Source organism: Phoca vitulina, unplaced genomic scaffold, assembly GCF_004348235.1.
Source record: "Phoca vitulina isolate PV1807 unplaced genomic scaffold, GSC_HSeal_1.0 scaffold4, whole genome shotgun sequence".
Lineage (NCBI taxonomy): Eukaryota > Metazoa > Chordata > Mammalia > Carnivora > Phocidae > Phoca > Phoca vitulina.
Genome location: NW_022589707.1, coordinates 6,346,538 through 6,368,948, shown reverse-complemented (window position 1 = coordinate 6,368,948; position 22,411 = coordinate 6,346,538). Strand labels below are relative to the sequence as shown.

Below are 22,411 nucleotides of genomic sequence, written 5' to 3'. Positions count from 1 at the left end.
GTGAAAGTATTTGGGCCTGACCTCTGGTCTTCATCCTGCTTTCCCAATCAACAACTTAGCCTGGCCCTCAGCTTTTGCTGACAAAGTGCCCCTAATCTGTGCCTGAGGGCCACAGCCCCACTCAGACTTGGGACACAGGTGACGGTTCCCTGTCTCAGAACCTTTGCAAGAGAAATTATCTTCTTCATGCCCCTGCCTCTCTGCCTTTCCTCTAAGTCCTAGACTTGGCTTTCCTCTTGCAACCATGATGACCTTCCCACTTCCTCCAATTGCATTTCCTTTTCCTGTCCCGCCCCTTTTGTCCATTCCGGGCCCAAGGGCACACACCCTACAGGACACATTGTCCACGTAATCCCCCAGGCAGTACCTTTGCTCCCGTGGGTCTGCAGAGCCTGAAGATCAGGAAGGCCTTCCCATGAGCGAGGCCAAGTGCAGTGGTTGGTAGGGGGGTTCTCTGGCTTCAGCGATGTTGTCTATCCAGTGCTGCCAAAGGGGCCAAGATTTGAGAAGCCCCTCATGCAGTGAAAAGGGAATCAGTGGTCTCACGGGCAGAGAACGAAATTTCCTGATCTGTTTAAGGGGGATATGAACTTACTTTATTCCAAAAATACCCTGACCTCTCCTTCCCCACTCCCGCCGCCTCCTTGCCCTTGACTACAGTGGAGAGTGGACGAAGCATTTCCAGGGGTCAGCCCAGATGGACTCACACATCAATGGGGGGTTTCTTCTCCACCAAGGAGGCAGCTCGGGCCTGGCTCACTCGAAGGACCGTGGGTGGCGGCGAAGGAAGAAGGGCTGAGCAGGTGGCAGCAGAACCATGTGGGGAGATGGGGGCCAGCACGACCACGGCGGTTAGCTCCCAGGCTAAGTGCCTGTGCGCCTGGCAAGACTGCGCCTCTCCTTTCCAGCGGGCTGTGGGTGCCTGAGCATGGAAGCAGGGAGCCAGGCCGGGAAGCTTCCTGGCCACATTGGCGATCAGCGCCATCTGTGTAGTGTGGCATGGTAATTGCATGGTAATTAGGCAGCCCTGGCAGTTCCCATCCGTGACTGTAATGGGTATTATGTCTCCCTGGCCGGGACAGGCATTCCGGGCTGGGAGGCGAGGACGGAGGAGAGCAGCTAGAGCAGGAACCTGGATGGATTCTGTGGATGAGATCCGTGGCAGAAGTCCGTGGATGGATTTCTGCCTCTGCCACAGGGTCCTGTCCTGCTTCCCATCCGGGCTGTTCTCCTTTGCCCCCCACCCCACGCCCCAGCCAACTCCTCCTGGGAGGGGAGGGTTTGCCAGCGTCTCATCGTCCGTGTCAGGTCAAGGAGCGTGGACTGAACCCCTCTTCCGAGGGGAGAAGGCTGAGAGTTCTCTAGCCTAACTGTGCTGGGGTCTGCCATGGCTCCCGATGGGGATGACTGGAGTGGGAGAGGAACAGAGGGGATGGGACGCCCTCAGGGTCTGCAGAAACCTGCCGGGGACTTGTGAGGGATGAGATGAGATTGACCCGGGCTTCCCTGGGGTGTGGATGTATGTAGTTTGTTGTCGGGTGCCCTCCCCTCTTCCCTCACTCTCACTCCCTCCTGTTGAGGGAGGGGAATGCCCATGGGGTCCTACAGGCTGCTCTGGCAAGCCCCTGGGCGCAGAGGCAGGGCAGGCGGCTTGCTCCTATTTAGCCCCATTGGCAGGACTGGGGCTGGCGGATGGGCTCCGCACGGACCACAGAGGTGGACAGGGAGCTGCAGGCCAGGGGGCACTGGGGCAGGGTGGGGGGAGTCAAGGACAAGCAGCTAGGGTGTTACCCAGAAGGAGGTAAGAAGGCTGGATGCCAGGGAGGGCGTGGGAGGCTGGTGGGCACGCAGTGGAGGGCAGTCGAGAGAGCCAAGGGCAAGGTGCTGAGTGAGGGAGGCTGAGATGTGAGAGCAGCTCTGCCCTCGCGCTTCCACTAAAAATACTGTCTTTCTAGACAGCCCTTCTCCTGCCTGTACCCACGTCGGCTTTGTATGGTGGAGTCAGTGAGGCGTGGGACGGGGAAAGGCCAGACCCAGAAAGCCGGGCTGACCTGGGTCCTGGGAGCGGAAGAGGCCTGCCCAGGGACTCCGTGTGAGAGCAGGACGTGTGGCGCCCCATATGCAGGGAAAGCTGAGCCCCTGGGAGCCCAGTCAACCCTGGAGGGAAGGGAGGGAGCTCCTGGCAGGTGCAGCCAGCCCACCAAGACCTCGCCTTCCTCCAAAGGCCCATTTCTCCCCGAGATGTGGATGGTGCCCAGAAGGAGGTAAGAAGGGTAGTGCCCAGGAACCACACAGATCTGGGCTTGATGCCCCGTTTTGCCACTCGTTAGCTGTATGGCCTTCAGCAGTTCACTCCATTTTTCAAGGAGGGATAAAGACAGTACCTGTCTCAAACGGTTGAGCCAGATGCTTGGGAAGGACAGTGCTACACCTGGCCAAGGAAGTGCATAAGAAATGACACCAGTGATGATGACGATCTCCCCCGATGCTTATGAACCCAGCTGTCCTGGCCTGCTTTTTGCACCCGAGGATAGCTACCATCGGGGGCGCTCTCCTCTACAAAGGGAGCTCAGTTGTGCAAACTTGTCTGAGAAGGGTAGGTTGCCTTCCTGCTCCCCACTTCTGCCCAGGGCCAGGATGCACCTTGACCCTGAGTTCTAGGTTCTGAAGCTGACTTCTGTCCCCCTGCTTCCCCACAGACCTGCGCAGGATGACAGCCGGCTTCATGGGCATGGCGGTGGCCATCATTCTCTTCGGCTGGATCATCGGCGTGCTGGGCTGCTGCTGGGACCGAGGCCTTATGCAGTATGTGGCAGGGCTTCTCTTCCTCATGGGAGGTAAGGCCGCAGGCTTGGGGGCCTCTTGGGGGGCAAAGGTCCTGGCTCCTGGGATTCTGGGAGAATGGCCAGGTGACATTCATTCATTCATTCATCAAACATTTTTTGAGTTCCTCATAGCCATCTGCCACTGTACCAGCTTCTGGGGATGCAAAGGCTAATAAGATCTGGTCCTTCGCTCTCGGGGGTCTGACAGCCTGGTGTGGGAAAGATGTTGTGGCCACGGCGCGGAGAGAAGTATCAGACCCAGAGAAAGCACGAACTCAGAAAATGCCCTGGCATTTTATGCACATATTGGACTTAGTGGGGTGGGGGAGGGAAGCTGGGCAATTTCCTTTCCAGAAGCCTATCTTCACCCTTGATTTATGAGTCCTCAATGCTGCTACCATTTCCAAATAAGGCAGTCTAAGGGTAGTAGACAGGGCTAGACCTTCTCTTATATCTGTCTCCCTTACTCTCCGCTAGTGTCACAGCCATTGAACTGGTCCAGCGTCCCTATAAAGGGTTATAGATACAGAGGACTGTATGGCTAGGCAGAAATAGGTTCCAGTCCACGGGAAGTCAAGTTGGTCCACACACTGCATGCGCCTCTTCCCTGCAATCTCGGTCCGGAGCTGAAGCTCACCCTCAGGTCTACTCCGCAAGGAGAAGTGGGTTGGTGCACCGCGTGGAGCTGGGTGGAGGGGAGCTGGGCTTGGACAGTGGGAATTGGTTGTATTTATGGGAAGACAGGAAAGTGAGTCCTCCATATGCAAACAATGTCCGTTAGACTTTAGGCGCCACATGCTTATTCTGGCCAGCTCAGGTCCCCTTCTGTGAAGTGCCTGACGCAGGGGTTCTGGGCAGAGATGGGAGCCTGCAGAAAGGTGGCTACTGTCTCTGGCTGCGCGGAGAGACGCCTGAGGGCCAGTGAGCCGGCGGTTGGCAGAGGAGGAGAATTGCGGGATTCGTCCTGGGGCCGACTGTTTGCCCCCGTACCCCTGACGCACAGCCATCATGTGCCAGACACAAGATGAGGCTTTCCAGGCTGACCGAGCCCGGTGCCCCAGAGTCAGATGTACCACACCTGCGGTCCCAGATGGGGGAGCGAGGAGGGCTCTCTAGCGGCCCCTACACCCTGCCTCCTGGTCTCCCTCAGATACAGGCCCACAGGACCTGCCCGTCCTTTGTCCGTGCCCCGTGTCCTCCGTGAAGCAAGGCCTGGGCTCAGCCCTGACCTCTGCACTCTGTTTTAGCCAACGGTGGAGACCTTTTTGTTTTCACCCTCCAATCAAAGTCTCCCACAGACCCTGAAACATAAAAAGATAAAAGCGGAGTGGCTCTGTTTGTAGTGAGCGTTCCCTCTAAGACGCTTTCGGTGATACAGAGACAAGCTCCAGTAAATGCGCTTTTCTAAGGCTCTAGAAAGGTCTCCCAGGAATCGGAGAAAAGCTGAGCAAACAGGCCTCGGGCAGAGCAGGAATCCTCGAGCTCTGGGAGCTGACCCTCTTTCATCCCTGCCGTCTCGAGGTGTTTGCAGCTCCCTGCACGCGCGCCCCTCTCTCCAGGTCCCGAGCAAGGCTCACAGCCAGCCCAGGTGCTAAGCCTCCAGGACCTTTCAACCCTCCTGACAGCTTCCTTCTGGGTGGCTCAAGTCAGCTTCCAGAGAGACCGAGGAAGAATGTGACTGGCCACCTCTGGCCGGATCACACACCATCGGCCAGGCAGTAAGCGGGCCAGAACTGAGTGACCAGGGCTGGGCCCACAGCTGTGACCAGTGTGGGGTCAGGGGCCCTTCCTGCTCACCTGGGACCCTGGGTGGGAACTCTCTCTGAAGGAGGTGTGGGCGCCTGGAGCCCTGCGCACAACCAGCAGGCCGGGGCTCTGGGGCCACGGTCTGAAAGCTTTGATTGATTAGAGATCAGAGGCCCCGCCCTACAGGGGGCATGAGCAGGTGCGTGGCTCACCTTTTGCCTCCGTCACGCTCCTCAGTCACTGCACACACCAGGGACCTGAAGAGCTCTTACAAATACTGGTGCTGGGCTCTCACTCCAGAGCAGTCCCAGCAGGAATTCTGGAGGTGATCCCATGTGTAGGCAGGGGTGAGAACCTGTGAAATAGCTGAACTTTAAAGTTCTCTCCAGTGGTAAAATGTTATGCTTCTAGGGGTGAACCGGTTGGCCAAGACCTTTCATGATTTGCTTGTTTTCTTCCCTCCACTCTCCCACCTCTTACGACTATTTCTCAAAGCCTTCTGCAGCAAGAGATAGGCAAGTGCTATAACAGGGCTTCGGTTACTGCTGCGCGGACCCCTCCGAGCCCTGGTTACTGAGGGGCTCAGCGAAATCTGCTTTCTAGGACATGCACTGTATTTTTTTTTTTTTTTATGGCAAAATCATAGTTCATGTTAAAATGTTAGCATCAAGAAGAGCTTTGGAGAAGTTGCTGTTCTAAGAGCTATTTCTTGCTGATTGGGGCACTGTCCTGGTCGGAGCTAACCCATTCCATCCACCCTGGAGCTTTGTTACCTGTGTCCATAGGTAGGGTCATCGCCTCCCGAAAGAGGCTGGGGAGGGCACGGGTGTCCACACACCTCATGGCACCGTCAGGCCAGGCTCCGATGGAGGGGAACAGGGACAGAGCCACGAAGGGCTGATCTCTCGAACAGGGGTCTTTTCGGGAGGCTGAAGCTCCAAAGGGTGGAAGAACACTCTCTTCCTCCTCAGGTTCATATCCTTTCCAGGGAGGCCAGACACAGCCATGGGAGTCCAGATGCCCAGAGCAGCTGCTGACCCCGTGAATTTGGCTCCGTTAGCTGGAGAGGGAGCCGACTCAGGAGCAGAAGGTGTCCTACCCCCCCATCCCCTGCTCAGCAGAGGGAGCACTGAGAGGCCCAGGGGTCCACCCTGAAAGGATGCTTTGACCTATAAAACCCCATGTGTTGGCACTGAACCCTCCCAGAACCTGACCAGTGCTTGCCCTCTAGGAGTGGACCTTCTAGGGTTGGCCTGTTCCAGTGCTCGGAGACTCCGCTACAGTGACAGCCACCTCATGCATAAGGCAAAACAGTCAGTCACTCAGACTACAGGTATTTATGGCAAAGTGGGACAAAAAAGGCCTCAGAGCTCTAGCTTTCACCCAGATTGGCATTCCAGGCATCTGACTGAGCACAGACTGGGGCCCAAAGGGTTAGACTGAGCTACGGGAACAGCTGGTGGGGACCCACCGCAGCAGGGGGCCAGGGGCTGGCCAGGCAGGGGTGTGGTGAGCAGATGGAAGAAGAAGAGTCTGCAAGCATGAAAAAAAGTAAATTTGGAGTCAGGAGTCCGAGGATGGAATTTCACTTGACATTGGTTGAAACTACCAGGGCCCAGACACAAAAACAAAAACAAACCAGCAGAGTTCTCTTAACAGCCTCTTCTCTGTTCCATGGTGAAGGAGTATGGCCCGCGCCGTGCACCCCTCTGTTCCAGATTTAACTAGTGCCCAGGTTTAACAGAGGAGACCCTGTACCTCGTGAAGTAACTAGCAACAAATGGTTGAATTAACGCTCCGCGCAGAGGAGGCCGTTAATTAAGCAGGGCAGCTTTGTCGGGCCAGGAGGCTGGGGGGTGGTGGGTGGTGGGTGGCAGCCAGTTTCCCCTTTGGTAGGGCCTCCAGGAGCAATGCTAGCCCAGGCTGGCACAGCACCAACTGGGTCCAAGCAGCTGCCAGAGACGAGTGTCTTGATGAATCATCATGGCATTCAGAAGCGCAGGAACATGATGACACGGGGGAAAGACAGCACGGTGGGGGAGCATGGGACTGCTACGGGTACTTGTAATTCTCGCGCGGGGGGACCTCGGAGTCCCCTCACGGACACAGAGCCGCAAGCTGTGTGGGAACATCCGGCCCCCGCCCCGCCCACGCGCTCCTGGCGGACACCGGTCATCTCCGCCACCATCCAGGTCTCGGCTGACCCTGGAGCCTCCTGTCTAGACGCCCTGAGTGACTCCACTCTGGCACCCAGCAATCAGTCCTTCACAGAGTTAGCATAATTTTCTTAAAAGCCTAAGTCTGATAGGTCACTCCTCTGCTCCCAGTGCTCCAGAGGCTTCTAGTCAAAGTGAAAATAAAATCCACGTTCTTTACCCTTTTTCTTTAGAAGCTGTCTTAGCTTCTAAGCTAAGGGCTCGGGCTGCTATAACAAAATACCAGAGATCGGATGGCTTATAAACAACAGCAATGTATTTCTTCCTGTTCTGGAGGCTGCGAAGTCCAAGCTCAGTACTCGGGCACATCCAGCATCTGGTGGGAGCCGCTTTCTGGTTCGTAGACAGGTGTTCTCCTGCTGTGTCCTCATGTGGGGACGGGACCGGGTGCTCTGTGCGGCCTCTTTTGTGAGGCCGCTGATCCCAGTCACGACGGCACTACCCTCATGACCTAATCACCTCCCAAGGGCCCCTCCTCCTAATACCATCACCTTGGGGGTTAGAATCTCAACATATAAGTCCTAGGGATACCCAAACCCTCCGTCCTTAGTGGAAGCCCTGTGTAATCTGGCTCATACTACCCACCCCCCCAACCCCGTTGCTTGCTCTCCCCGACTCTGACGTCACTCCAACCACACCGGCCGCCTTTCCCGCCTAGAACACACGTACCTTCCCTCCAAGGCCCTGGAGCTGCCTGATGCCTTTGCTCATAGAGCTCTCCCCGCCAGGGTCTCCTGACGCGCTCCTTCCTCAGACTCACTCCCACTTAGAAGTCACCCCGAGAGAGGGCTTCCTGGGCCACCCAAATCCATGAAGCCACCCGGTCACTCTCTACATTTTAATTAATTCAGCCTTCTATGGCTGATACATATATATAGGTTGATTTTTTTTTTTTTTAACAGCTTAAAGCAAACATTTATTATCTCACAGTTTCCACAGATCAGAATTCCAGGTGCAGTTTAACTGGGATCTCTGCTCAGGGTCTCACGAAACGGCAGTCGAGGTGTCAGCCGGGGCTGGGGTCCCCTCCAAGCCCGGGGTCCTCTTCTGGGGTCATGGTGTGGTCAGTGGGATTCAGTTCCGGGCTGCCGCACTCAGGGAAGCTTGCATGTTCGGGCCGGCAGGAGAGAGTCCCCAACTTCTTCCATCTCTGGCCTTCAGATCTCCTTTTAAAAAAAAAAAGATCTATTTTTTAGATTTATAATTTTAGATTTACAGAAAAATGGAGCAGGTAGTACAGAGAGTTCCCGTGTTACCCTCTGCCTCTGCACACAGGTTCCCCTCTCCTCAACATCTTCTGTTAGCAGAGTCTGCAACAATTAATGAATAAATATCGATAGATTATTAACAAATGTCCGTATTTTATTCAGATTCTCTTAGTTGTTACCTGATACCCATATTTTTTTTCTGTTCCATGCTCCCATCCAGGATCGCACGGTACATCCAGTTATCACGTCTCCTTAGGCTCCTAACAGCTGTGGCCACTTCTCAGACTGTCCTTGTTTTTAATGACCTCCGCGGTTTGAGGAGCACTGCTCGTCCATACTGCAGGATGCCCCTCTGCTGGGACTTGCCTGACTTTTTTTCATGATTAGGCTGGGTAGTGGGTTTGGGAGGAAAATCGCACGGGTAAAGTGTCATTTCATCACACCGTGTTAAGGGTACATCCTGTCCGCATGACGGAGGAAGTTGCCCCTGATCACCTGGCTGAAGTAGTGTGTGGGGGCTTCTCTGCTGTAGAGTTAATCTGTTTTCCCTGGTTCCATGCTGTTCTCTGTGGAAGGATGTCACCAGGCACAGCGCACACCTGAGGAGTGGGGGCTTCTCCTTTAGGGTGGAGGATCTACATAAGTTATTTGGAATTCTTCTACAAGGGAGATTTGTCTCTCTCCCCCATTTATTAATTTATTTGATCATTTATTTATGTCAGTGTGGACTCGTGGATACTTATTTTTTATTTTGGGTTATAATCCAGTACCGATTTATTTTTTTGCTTCAGTTCCAGCTTTGGCCATGGGGAGCTCTGTCAGGTGGCCCTGTGCCCTTTTGACATACTTTATCAATGTGGGGTTTTGGTTTTGGTGGTTGTTGTTATTTTTTTGTTTTGTGTTTGTTTTTTGAGCTCTTCCTACTTTCTGGCACCACAAGGGGCTCCAGGCTCCTCTTGTATATTTCCTGCCATTTCTCCAGAGAGCCCCGGTTCCTTATTGGAGAAGGGTGTTAGACACCAAAATCTGGGCACTAGGTGTCTGCAGTGTTGTTAGCATTCTGTGTTTGTTCATTGCCCCTCTCTCTCTCTCCACTTAGATGTAAGTTCCATGAGCCCCAGAACCTTGTCCTCCTTGTTCTCCAAGGTATCCCCCAGGTCGGGAACAGTGTCTGCACTCTAAAATATCTGTTGAATGCGTGCATTGCAAAAGTGAGTTCTGTGTAATAGAAAGTATTTTGTTTTGTCTCGATGGAACAGGTATCAAGAAGGTACCCTGCCTTATCTTCTGTTCCTGGCCTGATCTTCTCCCCTTCCGTGGGATTCCTTATCCTCTTTCTCTCTTTATTTGAACAGTCCTAGGGTCTGTGTACTTCTGGTAGAAAATATCTCACATTTCCTTTGGAAGGAGGGTATGCATTATACATGAATTCATGAAGACCTCTATCTTTAATGGGAGCTCGAGAGTGTTAGCAGTGGAAGGGACCTTAGAGACCATCCAGTTTGATGTCCCTGTGTCTCCGGATCAGAGTGGTTGTGTCAGTTGTCCCAGGCCCCCCAGCCAGTGAGTGGCATTCCTGGAGCCAGGGCTGGGCTGTGATAGCAGCCCCTCCTGCTGCCTGGGTGTTCAGCTCTCCGGACCACACGCACGTCTCCCCACACTGGCATGCCTCCAGTCCATGCTGCTGGGCAGTTGCCAGGCCCGGAATCTCCCTCCATTCCCTTTCTGCTCCTCCCTTCTCAAAGCACAAAGGGGCATACGGAGGAGATCATGGCCGGAATTGAGGGCACAGGTGGTAATGGGAAAAGGAAATCATTAAAGGTCCTTTTCCTACCACCTGTGACCAGTGTGGCCTTTTCTCCCTTCCCAGTCCGTCCAGGGGAGCAAAGAGAATGTCCTAAAGGAGCTCAAGCTATCAAGTTTGAGTGATTGCAGTGATTTGCAGACCAGTGATGCCAGATGTCTCCCCCTCCGCCAGGCTCACCGAAGAGCAGTTCAGCTGTGCTGTGAATCCCCAGATACACCTCTTCTGATAGCCAGAAACCTTGATAAAGGCCCAGCAATTCTGAGAACGTACAAGCCTAAAATGGAAAGTCTGAGGCCATAGGCATTTTGCCTGGGGGGGACTTCTTCCATTAGGCAGTGAAATGATTTTAGGGATGCCCACAAAGTAGAATAAGATCTAGGGTTATCTTCAGTCTCTCCCCACTGCCACCCCTAGCTCCAGCACTCCTTAGAAACATGGCTAGGACTGCATTTCTATCTGTCCCAGAGGCACCATGCCTTCAACTTCATAACTATGGGTCATTACTTCATGACTCCTGGGTAGGAAGAGGGAGCCCATGTAAATTAGATATTCTGAGTTGGAGGAGAGGATAAATCGAGTAACTCTGTGACTTACCACGTGCAAAGCTTATAAAACCCTCAATAAGTGGTAGCTCTTACTGTTATATGTAAGCCCTAAGTGAAGTCCATTCTAGTAGGCAGAGAATTATCTATAATCTACCATGACCAAACAAGGGCATAAAACCCATCTACTTACCCTGCTAAACTGCTTTTATAGGTTCATGGGAGATTTCACTAGAACATCACAACTCTCCTCTTGGCTTTTTGTCTTACAACCTTTCTTTCAAAATCCTGAGCAGAGATTCACAAAGTACTTTATACCCTGGAATATATCTGTCTTGCCTTTCAGAAGGTGCTTATTTGAGTATTTATTATATAATTTCATTATATATTATAATGAAAATTACCTTCAAAACAAAGACATTTGGGAGAGGAGACACATTGCCAGGAGGATTAAGGAGCAACATGTACCCTTACCTAATGTGGAACGAGGGGCCAGGGTCAGTCACTCCAGCAACGCAAGAAACGGGAGGGCTTAGTTTTCACCCGAAGAGCTGGAACACGTCAAAAGGAGTTGCACCCTTGCCACCCTTTGGGACCTGCCTCCATTATAGATTTGCATTTAGGGGAGAATAGTAAGCAGTCTTGGTCCTGGAAACTCAAATCTCGTCAGTGAGGGCCGTGTCCGAATGCCTATAACCTGCCCACCAAACACTCAGCAAAGCCACAGTCCTCCATATTCCCCAGAACAGGGGGGTGCTTTGTCATTAAATTCCCAGAAGGAAATGCTAAGACAGAAAGCAGACCCTAGAAAGAGGTGGAAAGGAGGGTAGATGGTGAAGGTATCCAAGAGAGCTCATGGGAAGAACCAGCCCTTGTCTCTTGGATGTCCCTGCCCACACATGCCCACGAGCTGCCCTCCATTCTCTGCCACCTAACTGGAGGTTGAAGTCCTTGTTCAGGAACTAGAATCCTAACTAAAAGGGAGAATTACGGTTTTATCACAAAGAACTAGTCCAGGACCAGAGGAGCCATGTGACTTGAGAAAGTTACTTAACTACCATTCATTCGCTCCTTCAATTTTCTCATCTGCAAGAACTAATAGAAGCGTAGTTGTGAGAATTATAGAGTTAACTCATGTGAAGGGCTTCGGACAATGGTTAGCATTGTTCTCAAGAAAGTTTGAGATATTGTTTTAGCTACTTCTTTGTGAAAACAACTACCTTCAATGACACTCCGTTCTCAGCAGCCCCGTACCATCACCAGCAACACCATGCAAAGACCGTGCCATGGGATGATAAAGATGAAATTGCTTGAACAGATGTTGTCTCTCTGGCTAATCACCACCCTACTTATTCATTCATTCAATAAATAGTCATTGCTTATCATGCGCCAGACCCTGTTGAAGCACTTGGGCTAGAGCGGGGAATAGGACAAAGTCCTCATGAAGCTTACACTCTTGTTGGAGAGACAGATAAGCAAGTACCATAAGTATATATACGCTACCAGGTGACGGGCACTGTGGAGAAAAAGAAAGCTGGAAGGGAGGTAGAGAGGGATGGGGGCATTGCCGTGGATGAGGGGGCAGTGGGTGGGCAGAGGGCCTCTCGGGTGGTAACAGTTGAACAGAGGCTTGAATGGAAGCCTTCAATGGAAGTCTTCCATTGAATAGAAGTCTTCCTGGGAAGACTTGGCAGGATCAGTCCTTGCAAAAGGAATAGCAGGGACAAGAGACTTGGGACGGGAATGAGCCTGTTGGGTCTGAGGACAGTTGTGAGAGGAACAGAATAAGTTGGAGATAATTTCCCAAAAGAGAAGAGATATAGGGCCTTGGAGCCCATGATATGGGTTTGATTGATTGAGGGGGCATCATCTCTCATCCTGGCCTGACTTCTATCTATTTCATAGATTGCCCTGGGTTTATTGCCTGGCTGAGCACTTGATATGATGTGGCATTTATCAGTGATCCAGCTTCCTTCTGGGGTGCTGAGAGCTGGAGCTTCTTCTACTTCCCATGGCAGTTCCTGTGAGTGGGGCATGGTACCTGTGCCCCAGGGTGGCCAGGTCAGGTAGGGGGACTGTCATGTGCCCCTGAAGATGTTGCATTGCTGCACACCTAGGAGCATCCCTCCCTTCCAACAAGGACCAACTACATAATTTGCGGGGCCTGATGCAAGATGAGAACCTGGGACCACTTCTTTAGACTTTCAAGATGGTGACAGCAGAGCATGAAAGCAGGCATGCCCATGAGACCAGATCTGCCTCTATCCCTGTCCCACACTCACACTCCCTGACCCCAGGGCATGGCAACCGTTCACTGCAGGGGCTCCAGAGTGTTCTGAGAAATCAGGTCTTTCCTCTTTCTGCTCCCATTTCCTCTTTTCCCTAACTTAGGCCAAGTCTGCTGTGCTTAAAATCACCCCTTGTCCCTGATGACCAAATAATCACATAGACATGCGTTCCCCTTTCCTTAGATCAAAAGCTGGCTCCCCCAACGTTGCCCAAAGGCCTGCGAATAAGACGAAGCTGAGTTTGTTGCTTACTGCCATCAGGGAGAACAGCACCTTGCAAAACTGGCAGGGTCCCAGAGCAGGAAGGTAAGGTCAGGATTGATGGAGAATTAGAAGTTTGCTTTAAGGCCTTTATTTCAATGCAGCCGTTTGATTGAGATTGGTTGAGAATACTGATCATGTCTAGGATTGATGGAAACAGCAGGATTGGGAAAATCTTCGAGCACACACTGTCGATGTTTTCAGTGGAAGCTGATGGATCTTTTGTGAAGTTCCTGTAATGAACAATCAAAACCAGTTATGTGGGCAGGACGGACCTGGAAGTGTAAAGGAGACAAGGGAATAGCAAAGTTAGGTTACTCTAGACGCTAAGGCATGGTTTTGGTTCAGTGTCTAGGCTGAGGGTGGGGTGGGTGATTTGGAGTCTCACTCAGGATGAGTGATTTCTCCACAGCCTCGTGCCTGACTGGCCTGCTTCTGCCAACACAGACATATCTGAATTATCCAGTGAATATAGACCAGAGTCAGGCCAGGACCCTGACACCGTAAGGTGTCCTTTTATCATGGTAACAAGACCCTGTCTTTCTTGGGATAGACATAACATCGCTGCACTGAATTGGGGTCCTTGCTTGCAGACAGTGGATTATTGGCAAGAGTGGGATGGGGGAAGGGCAGGCAGGAGATGAGAGAGAGGGCAGGGTAGCTGGAAGACCATCTCCATTACTGGGGGGTGGGGAAGGGTTGTTGAGAAAGAACAGATTTCTCCAGCAGCCTTTTCAGTGGAAACAGAAAGACCCAGAATGTGGTGGTGACTTCATAGTGCTTGATTGCCATGGAAACTTAGGTAATTTCTAAAGCAGCTTCAAAAGCTTCCATCCCTGTGGCTCTTCTTGGATGTTCTTACAGAGGTTTGCAAGCTTCAGAGAAAGGGAACTTGTCAGGCAAGCCTCTGGCTCTTGAAATGAGTCATAAAGCAAAGAAAAATGCTTGTTCCTGAAATAAATGGAGAGACCCCTACTAGAGGGCATAAAAGTGGCTCCTGGGGAAACAAAATGGAGGAGCAGCTACAAATGAGGAGGAATTTCCTCTCTCCTGCCCTGGGGGTTAAGGACAGGTGAGAAGCGGCATCAGAAATAGCCAAACCTGAGGAAGGGAGGCGGGGAGCTCTGCCCCCGAAGCATCTTGTCACCCCCACTACTTGGATGGCTGAGTTGCATTATGTGGACACAGGAGTTAGGGCCCCTACTCCCTCTGGGCACCCGAAAGCTGGCTTGAACTGACCTGGATCCTTGAGCTGGGGGGCAGGGCCGGGCAGCCCCCACAGCGAACAAGCAGGCACACCTCTGAGCCCAGGGCAGCACGCCTGCACCTCACTGCCATGATGCTGATGATGCCTCCTATGGTTGGGGGTGGGGAGGAGCTTGGCCATCCTGGACTGTTCAGCTCTCCGCTGAATGGGGGGCTGGTAATGGCCTTGAAGGCCTAGGGGTACCAGTGGGAGAATGATTCTGGGAAGGCCCTAAAGCATTACTCTGGAGAAGGTTTACAAAGATGGACCCAGAGAGATAAAGGAATTCTGCTCTGGTGGACATACTTTTCATCCTAACACACCTTGGGCTTTGGGGACAGGTGAGTAATGGTGTGCATTTTTATCCCCCAGTATAAAATAATTGGAGAATGAGGGCCTGTGTGAAGCTCTTCTACGTCCCTGACATTCTGGAAGTCTCCTGATTTCAAATATACTTTCCTGTTATCAGATCGTGTCTCATACCACGAGTCTTATTTGGGCTTTGGAAGAAGCACTCTCCCTATCTATAGAAGCCATTGGAAGATCAAGGATATCCCAGATGTGGCCGTGAAGAGGCCCGCCCATCCCCACCTTAGTGAACCATTAGAAGCCACTCAGTGCACATCATTCATTAAATAAGCAACCAGCTGTTAAGTACCCACTCAATACTAGGTACTGCAGAAGATAAAACCCAGTGCCTTGGAGTTGCTCACAGTCTTAGAGAAGAATCAGACACCTAGACCCATCCGCGTGAGAAAAGAGCAGTTTTCCTTTTAATGACTGACACCTTTAAAATGCAAAATAGTGAAAACAAAAGAATTCTGGGTCTGAATTTTCAGCAGGAAAGAGGACGAGGACAGCTTCAATCCACCCATCCAGGGAGGAGGTGCTGGCCACGCAAAAAGGGCAGAAGGGGGATCAGTTATGATTTGGGGGACCCTGGCAGTTCACAGAGCTTCAAAGGAGGGGCACGGGAGGCCTCTGTGGACTTTCAAAGCCCCAGAGGAGGCGGGTGGGAGAGGCAGAGCGGGAGAGAGGAGCCCATGTTTCAGAGCATCTGTGCTCCCTCAGTGGTAGATGTTGTTCAGACATTAATGCTTTCATCTTCCCATCAGCCCTAATATTGTAGAACACAGACTAGGCCCAGGGAGCCACAAAGCAAGCCTGAAATTAAGTCTTCAGTTAATACCCACTCTTTCTTCTCTGTTCCCGGGACATGTGGAAGAAAAGGAAAGGCTCTTGGGCGAGCCCACCTGGGATAGAGAAGCAGCCTGAGGAATTAACCACCAGGCAGACAGGTTTACTCGCAAGCCTACCAGAACGGTCCTGCCCACGGGTAAGGGGCAGGCAGGTGTTCGTTTGGGGGCAGGGCAGAGGGGTAGAGAGGCCAAGAAGGGAGTCACTTCTAGTACTGGAGTGTCAACAATAGCAGTAAATCCAGATATGATGAAGGTCAACCACAGTTTCACCACCTGTGAGATGGTAGCTGCCTTCTAGGGTTGTGCTAAGAAATCACTAAGAAGTGGACCGTGCTGAACATCGTCCGGCATGTAATGAGCACTTCCTACGTGTTTATTCATGTGCTCAGTTTATCACTGGCTCTTACCTTCTTTGTGGTTCCTAGCGCTTGCTTCGAGAGTTTAAGGTCACATGGTTCCCAGACCCAGGATTCCGACTCAAGTCTATTCGACTCTCAAGGCCAGGTTCGTACTTACCAGTCAGTGCTCTCTCTCAAATAAAAATTAAGTGGTCGACATATTTATGACCCTCAAGCCACTCATGACCTGATCGGGTGAGGGACGACCCCACACAGACCTCACATCATGGTGGATGAAGACCATTGTTCTTGGGGTGGCAGAGAAGATGAGGCTGATTCTGTTGAAGGGAGGTTTCCCGGAGAAATAAGGAAATGAGAGTCTTTGGCCAAGAGCCTTATCTTTTCGTATGCTCTAGACAGAAGACAAAGCTTGGGACTATTACTTCTATAGCTCCGCCACCAACCTCCTCATCTCTTGAAGTCTGGTTTCTGTTCCCACCATGTCTCAGAAGCTCCTTTCTTGGAGTCCTGCTTCCTCCTGGCTGTTCCACCTGTCACCTGTCCTCGAACCTCCTCTTTCTGACCTCACATGGATTTACCTGTCTCTGTTTCTCAGACTCTCATCTCTTGTCTTCCATGACAACACGCTCGTGATTTTTCCTTTCTTCTGTGCCTTTTCTGTTTTCTTTGCTCTTTGCTTTATCTGTAAATGTGGCCTTCACTGCTCTTTTTTCTTTTTCCCTACAAATATGTCTCCTTGTCATCAGTATCTACTCTCACAGTGACAATGACCGCTGCGTGGATGAGTCTGGAACTGGTCTTGAATGGCCCATTCTGAGCTCCAGCCCCATGTTTTTAACTGTTCTCTGGACGTCTCCACCCTTCTGGAACCTCAAACATGCCTTGAACTAGACTCGTGCTTTCTCTCTATATGGTGCGCGTGTGCTTAATGTTTATGGCGTGCGTGCCAAGCGCCTGCTTACTGTGGGTGCCTGACAAATGTCAGCTTCTGTCCTTTCCCTTCTCCCAATGAAATGAGCTGCTTTTCTTGCCTTTCTCAGCACAGGAGTCTGCCAGTCACCTCTGAGTCATTGTTCACTTTTCCAGTGTCACCCCTACCTTAGCATCAACTGTCAGCACCTGCCAATATCTCCTTTGTGGCTCTCTCACTCATGTCCATTCCCTGAGCGCTACTGGGGCGCTTAGTACGATGCTAGTGTTGGCCAGTCATTTAGCCCTGGGTGGACATCTGTGTCCCCACACCCTGAGCCTCCATTTTCTTATCTGTAAAACCGAGGGGGTGCCGCCTACGCTGTGTGGTTTTTGTGTGGATGAAATGAAACAATATGTAGGAAGAGCATCTAGCAGAGGATACGTATCGCATAAATGTTCATCTCCTGACTTTCCCTCAATTCAAACTTTACCCAATGTCTTTCTACAAATACACCTCCTGCCATGTCATTTCTCTGATGAAAACGTACTGGGGTTCCATGTTGCTTATCGAGTAAAGGCCAGCGTCGCCAGCCTGGAGTTTAACGTCGGCCACAATCTTGCCCCAGACTCACCTTCAGCCACACGTCCTGCACTCCCTCCACACCACCTGCCGTTGCCTGCCTCTGTGCCACCCTGCTCGGCCCGATGAAGTCCTCTGCTTCCTCAAGGCTCAGTGCGCACTCAGCATCTTCTAGAAACCTTTTGAATCAGCTTAACTAAAACCAGACTCTGCCTCTGAACTCAGGCATCACTTTGTACCATCTTGATGGCACTTACTTCATTGTGAATATCTCTGGGAGCAGAGATTGAGATAATTTCCTATGTCCCCTCTGGATCAAAGCCTCCATGGTAGCAGGGGGCCTCTTCCTTTCTGGCTCCTCCAGTGGTCATTTTGCCCCTCTTTATTTTAAATCTTAATAGGGTTTCTGGTAACTTCTACTTATTGGACTTAGGTTCTTTCTGCTAAAGTAACATAAATTAAAGTCAGTCTTCAGATATTTGAAGACTATTCTATAGCACTTCTTAATTATCTGCTTTACAGACTAAGTGCAACTCACTAAACATTGAGTGCCTGCTTGCATGCTAGGCATTGTGCTAGCATCCAGGACACACAGATAAGAACATGGATGGTCCCTGTCCTTAAGGGCCACCCAGGCAGTGGTGGAGAAAGAGTGGCGGGTGCCGTAACAGAGGGGCTATGGGTGCCCAGAGAAAGAGGACCTTTCTGTGCCAGGGACTCCAGAGCAGCCTCAGGGGGGGCTAGAGATTGAGGCTGAAGGAAGAATCAGGTCAACTCGCCCTTAACTGTTGCCCTCAAAAGGCTTTTATGCCATCGGTCAACTGAACCTGTACTGAGGCCACTTTCTAGAAGCAGTATGCCAAGTCTTTATTCGTTCTCATTTAGGACTTCACATGTCACTAATACATTTCTGTTTTTCTATTTCTCTGTGTAACTAAGCTCTGTCGTGAATGAAGCAAAAAAGAATCCTTTTTATCTAAAAAAAAAAAAAAATGCTAAGCAGCTTTATGTGAAGGTAAAATGTAAATTAGTATGATATTTGACCCCCCTAATTTTGGCCCTGGGTAGGAAGGAATGCCAATAGCTGTGTCCTTCGCACTCTTCCCCCTAACAAAACCTAGGAATTTCTTAAAGATCCCACCATACTTCCAGGCTACAATTTATTTAATGAAAGTACCCCCTCTGGCTCAGCTCTTACCATTTTCAGACAAGTTCCATTGCCATCACATTTCCCAGAAGCCTCTGGGTCCAGCTTTTTACGGTGCCTGCGTTAGTATGGCCAAGGGGCAGTTGGACAGTTATCTCCTGATCTCAGCATTCCCATCAGGGCCCATAAAGTAGGAAAGCTGTCTCTTCAGGAGGACACGCCACCTTTAAGACTCTATTTCCCAAGGAAGAAGAGGGGACTGACTTCTCTGCTGAGGCTGGCCAAGAGGCTGAGCTCGTGGGGCCTAGCACCATCTGGGTCCCCTGCCCCTGCCTCCTTCTCCACATGGGCAGCATTCCCAGGTTGAGGCCCCAGGGTCAGGCTGGCATCAGGAGGCCTATTTGTCTCTCTTTTCTGGGCCTACCAGTGTGAGTCAACACTTCAGGGTGAGTGTGTCTGCTTTGCAAACTGGAATGTTCCCTTAGGCGAATCATCCTAAAATGTCAGCCTGGGGGAAGGTATGGGTGCCCTTGAATGTGGCCAGGGGTCAAGCCACAGTTGCTATGCTATAGCCTTATCAGTAATAAAGCTGACGTGTTTTTGCCCCATTGGCCTCCTTTCTATGACTCTTTTCTCACTACAGTATGAGTTCGGAAAGCCAAGATGAGTAATTATCATCCCCCAAATCTCCAGGAGAAAAAAGGGGTGGAAAGAGGTGCCCAGGTTGAGACCCATGGATGAGCCAGGAGGAGCTGATGGGAGGGGAGGACCCTTTCCATGGGCTGGGGTCCACACTGAGCTGCTGGGGGTCCTCTTCTGACCACCAGCTTACTCTGTCCACTTAGCTTCTGGCCAGCTGGGAAGCTACAGTCTTACTGAAAGAAAGTTAAAGCTGTGATCCTGATTCATTTCCTTTCTCGACCTCCCACCCTACACTGGCTAGGAAACTCCTGTTCCTCCGCAGGAGCTCACCCCCCGCCGTGGCACAAATAAGGAATGAAGCTGTGTACAGGTTATGAAAGGTCTTCCAAGTTCTCTGAAGAATTCAGCAGTGAGAGTTTTATTACCTGAGCCATGACTCTGAGTGGTTCCCAGAACCTCCTCGGGGCCGCCTTTGGTCATGACAGAGGCTCTTCTCCCAACCTAGTTGATAGGTCTTACTGAAGCACCACTGTGTACGGGGGAAGAAGAGGACTTCTCTGCTTATAATGCTTACAGTCCAGCCCCAGAGACAATCCACATGCATGAACAATGAGAGCCAACATAACAAGCGGCCAAGGCGTGGATTTGAATCCTGGCTCCCATACTTGCTAGCTGTGTGACCTTGGGCAATCTCCTTAACCTCTCTGTGCCTCATGTTCCTTATCCACACCTCATAAGGTTGCTTGGAGGATTAAAAGAGCTAACATGTGTAAAGCACTTGCAACAATGCCTGCCACGTTGTAAATATTACATATCAGTATTTGATCCATATAAAACTATATATGTATTCAGTGACCCAGCGGTGAGGTGACATCAGCTCAGAGAAAGGCCAGCCCAAGCTAACAAATGTGCCAGGCATATGGAGACATAAACCAAACCAGGTGGCAAACTCGCCTGATCTTCTGGCTACCACACCAAGCCTCTTCCTGTCCTAATTAACATGGCATTGGCTCGGATCAGAAAGGGTAGAAGCCTGAGAGATTTCTTTCAGGAGCCAATTTCTTCCAGACATTTAAACAGCTGGGCCCCTATCCTTCCACATTTAAAGTCAAGGCAATTTAGAGCAGAGCCTCATATGCGCACTGGTGTCGAGTAATGACATCTCATGGTCTCATCCAGCAGCCCTTCTGTGCATGTCAGGAGGTGAGAAGCAGTCTCTTCTCTCCAGGTGGCTCGTGTTTGACAGAATAACTGGCAGCCCATCCTAGAGCAGTTCAGAGAGAATGGAACCATCTTACCCCCATACCAAGAGTCAGGGCATCACTTAACTGGAAGGATCACAGAGGTCTAGCCCTTCCCTCTGTGTATTGCATGGTTGAGGGATCACTCCCAGAGAGATGAGGTGATCTGCCCACTTCGTGGGCCAGGGATGGGACCAGAACTCAGATTTTCTGATTCTTGGTGGAGTTCTCTTTCCACTATGCACATCCCCACTGGCTGTAGTTCTCCTACCAGGAAGCGGGTGTAGACTGCCTTAGTGTACCTCTGGGCCAGGAGAGCCTTAGACCACCAAGACAGGAATTCCTACATAATGATAGGTCTACTTGTGCTGGGCTTCCTGCTGGCCCTGGGGGGTGATGTGGCTTGTGTACCACTTAGGAACATCAATGACCGGAGCAACCAAGAAGCCGTAGCATCAGAGATGGTCTGTAGGAGGTTTTGAATTACTTCCAGCCTTGTCCCAAGCAAGAAACCCAGGACAAGATTGCCCCCCACCCTAGAGATACTCCACGTTTGCTCTGCCGACCATTGTCATCCACCAGAAAGGGTTGGCCTACAAAGAGAAAGAGAGAACAGAGAAGCAGCGGCAGGAAGATGGCATGCACTGAGTGGCTTTACTCTTGGAAGCTCACTGTTCACAGCTTGAGAATGTTCCTTTCTGCACAGCTGTAGATGCCACTCTCAGTTTAGTTAAGAAGCCAGTTGGATCCCACCAACTCTCAGCTCTGAACCAAGACCCAGATGGATAGGAAGCTCCAAAGATTCACATTGAGAAAGATGTGATGCTGTACTCTTGGTTCATTGTCTTTCTAGAACTCTGCACGCAGACATAGATGCCTATCATATGGAAAACTCATAGCTCACCACAGACCACCCACCTCTGATTTTCCCAACTTCTTGCTCCATGAAGCATGAAATATCCCAGGGCAGGTGGGCAAAAGTGGAGTGGGCCAGTGGTGACTTTTTCTGGGGGATTTTTCTTAATGGGGGCAGTGGGAGCAAGTATAATGGATAGTTCTCAGATGTTTCTGCAATCAGATAGTCCAGGTTTTATGGCAAAATCAGGTATTTGGTCTGTCGCGTATGCTTTGGGACCTTTAGTAAGTTATTTAACTGGAGATTACATGTGGATTATATAATGTATGTTCTGTGCTGCACGTATTTGCACACATTTGTGATCCCAGCCTCGAGGTACAGAAGTTACACCACCTGAGACTTGCTTCGAGTCAGCTGCCTATGTCTGAATGAATCTTTAGGATCCCAGAATGGCTTCCCTGTGAGAAAGAATGGTGGTAGTGTTTTACGAAAAAAAAAAAAAGGAAACTGTACTGTGTAGACTAAAAATGATAAAAAGATAACTCTCACAGTCCACTATATACTAGGTGTTTAATAAATGAGTGTGGGAGAATTCTAGATGCCGCCCCTATATGCCAGAGGAACCAGGTCAGAAGCTTTGTGGCAGCTTGAAAAGGTCCCCAACTCCTGTTACATATGGATTCCCAACACTGCTATTGGGGCTGCTTCCTTTTACCCATCCTGGTTGAACCATAGGCTTACAAGCTTCTCCACCCATGTCATCATGTAACCCTTGCTGGATGCTGTAACCTCTCTGAGCCCGAAGATAAGTTCCATTACTGAGGAGGATCTGTCTCAGAAATGTATTCTGAGATCTTCCAAATTCTGTGGTTCTGGTTCCACAAAGTCCACAGAATCAAGAGTCCTGAGTGAGTCCTTCCTCTGGAAGCAATTGCTTCCCGGTGTGGCATTTACCCTGGGACGGGGCCGGGGCCTGGGGGGCACGTGGAAGGGGGTGATGGAGAGGAAAACAGCAACTTCATTTTTTTCTTGTCCTCCAGAACAATTTTTCCTCACCCTCCCTTAAAGCCTTCCATTTCTAATATTATACCTTATGTATAGAAAGCAATTTCAACTTCTGTAAGCCTTTTCCAATTTATTATCGCTTTTCAAAATAATCCTGCAGAGAGGGTATTATTGCAATGCAGAGTTTCTGTGAATATAAAAATGCTTCCTGAAACCCAAGGTGCCCAGTGAAACTGGGTAGGTGCGCACATGCGATCAGAATGGTTTAGGAGGGAGGACGGAAACGGAAAAGAATGGGAGGACCGGGCATGGCGTCAACTTCATTCCCCTC

At 50.8% G+C, this 22,411-nt stretch overlaps 1 protein-coding gene across 1 annotated transcript in view; it reads left to right on the top strand.

Moving 5' to 3' along the window:
• Positions 1-22,411, top strand: part of TMEM178B (transmembrane protein 178B) — a 335,425-nt gene that overhangs the window by 296,336 nt on the left and 16,678 nt on the right. Inside the window, exon 3 of the mRNA XM_032401446.1 lies at positions 2,700-2,837. Coding sequence (XP_032257337.1) covers positions 2,700-2,837 — 138 coding nt within the window. The remainder of the gene's footprint in view (positions 1-2,699; positions 2,838-22,411) is intronic.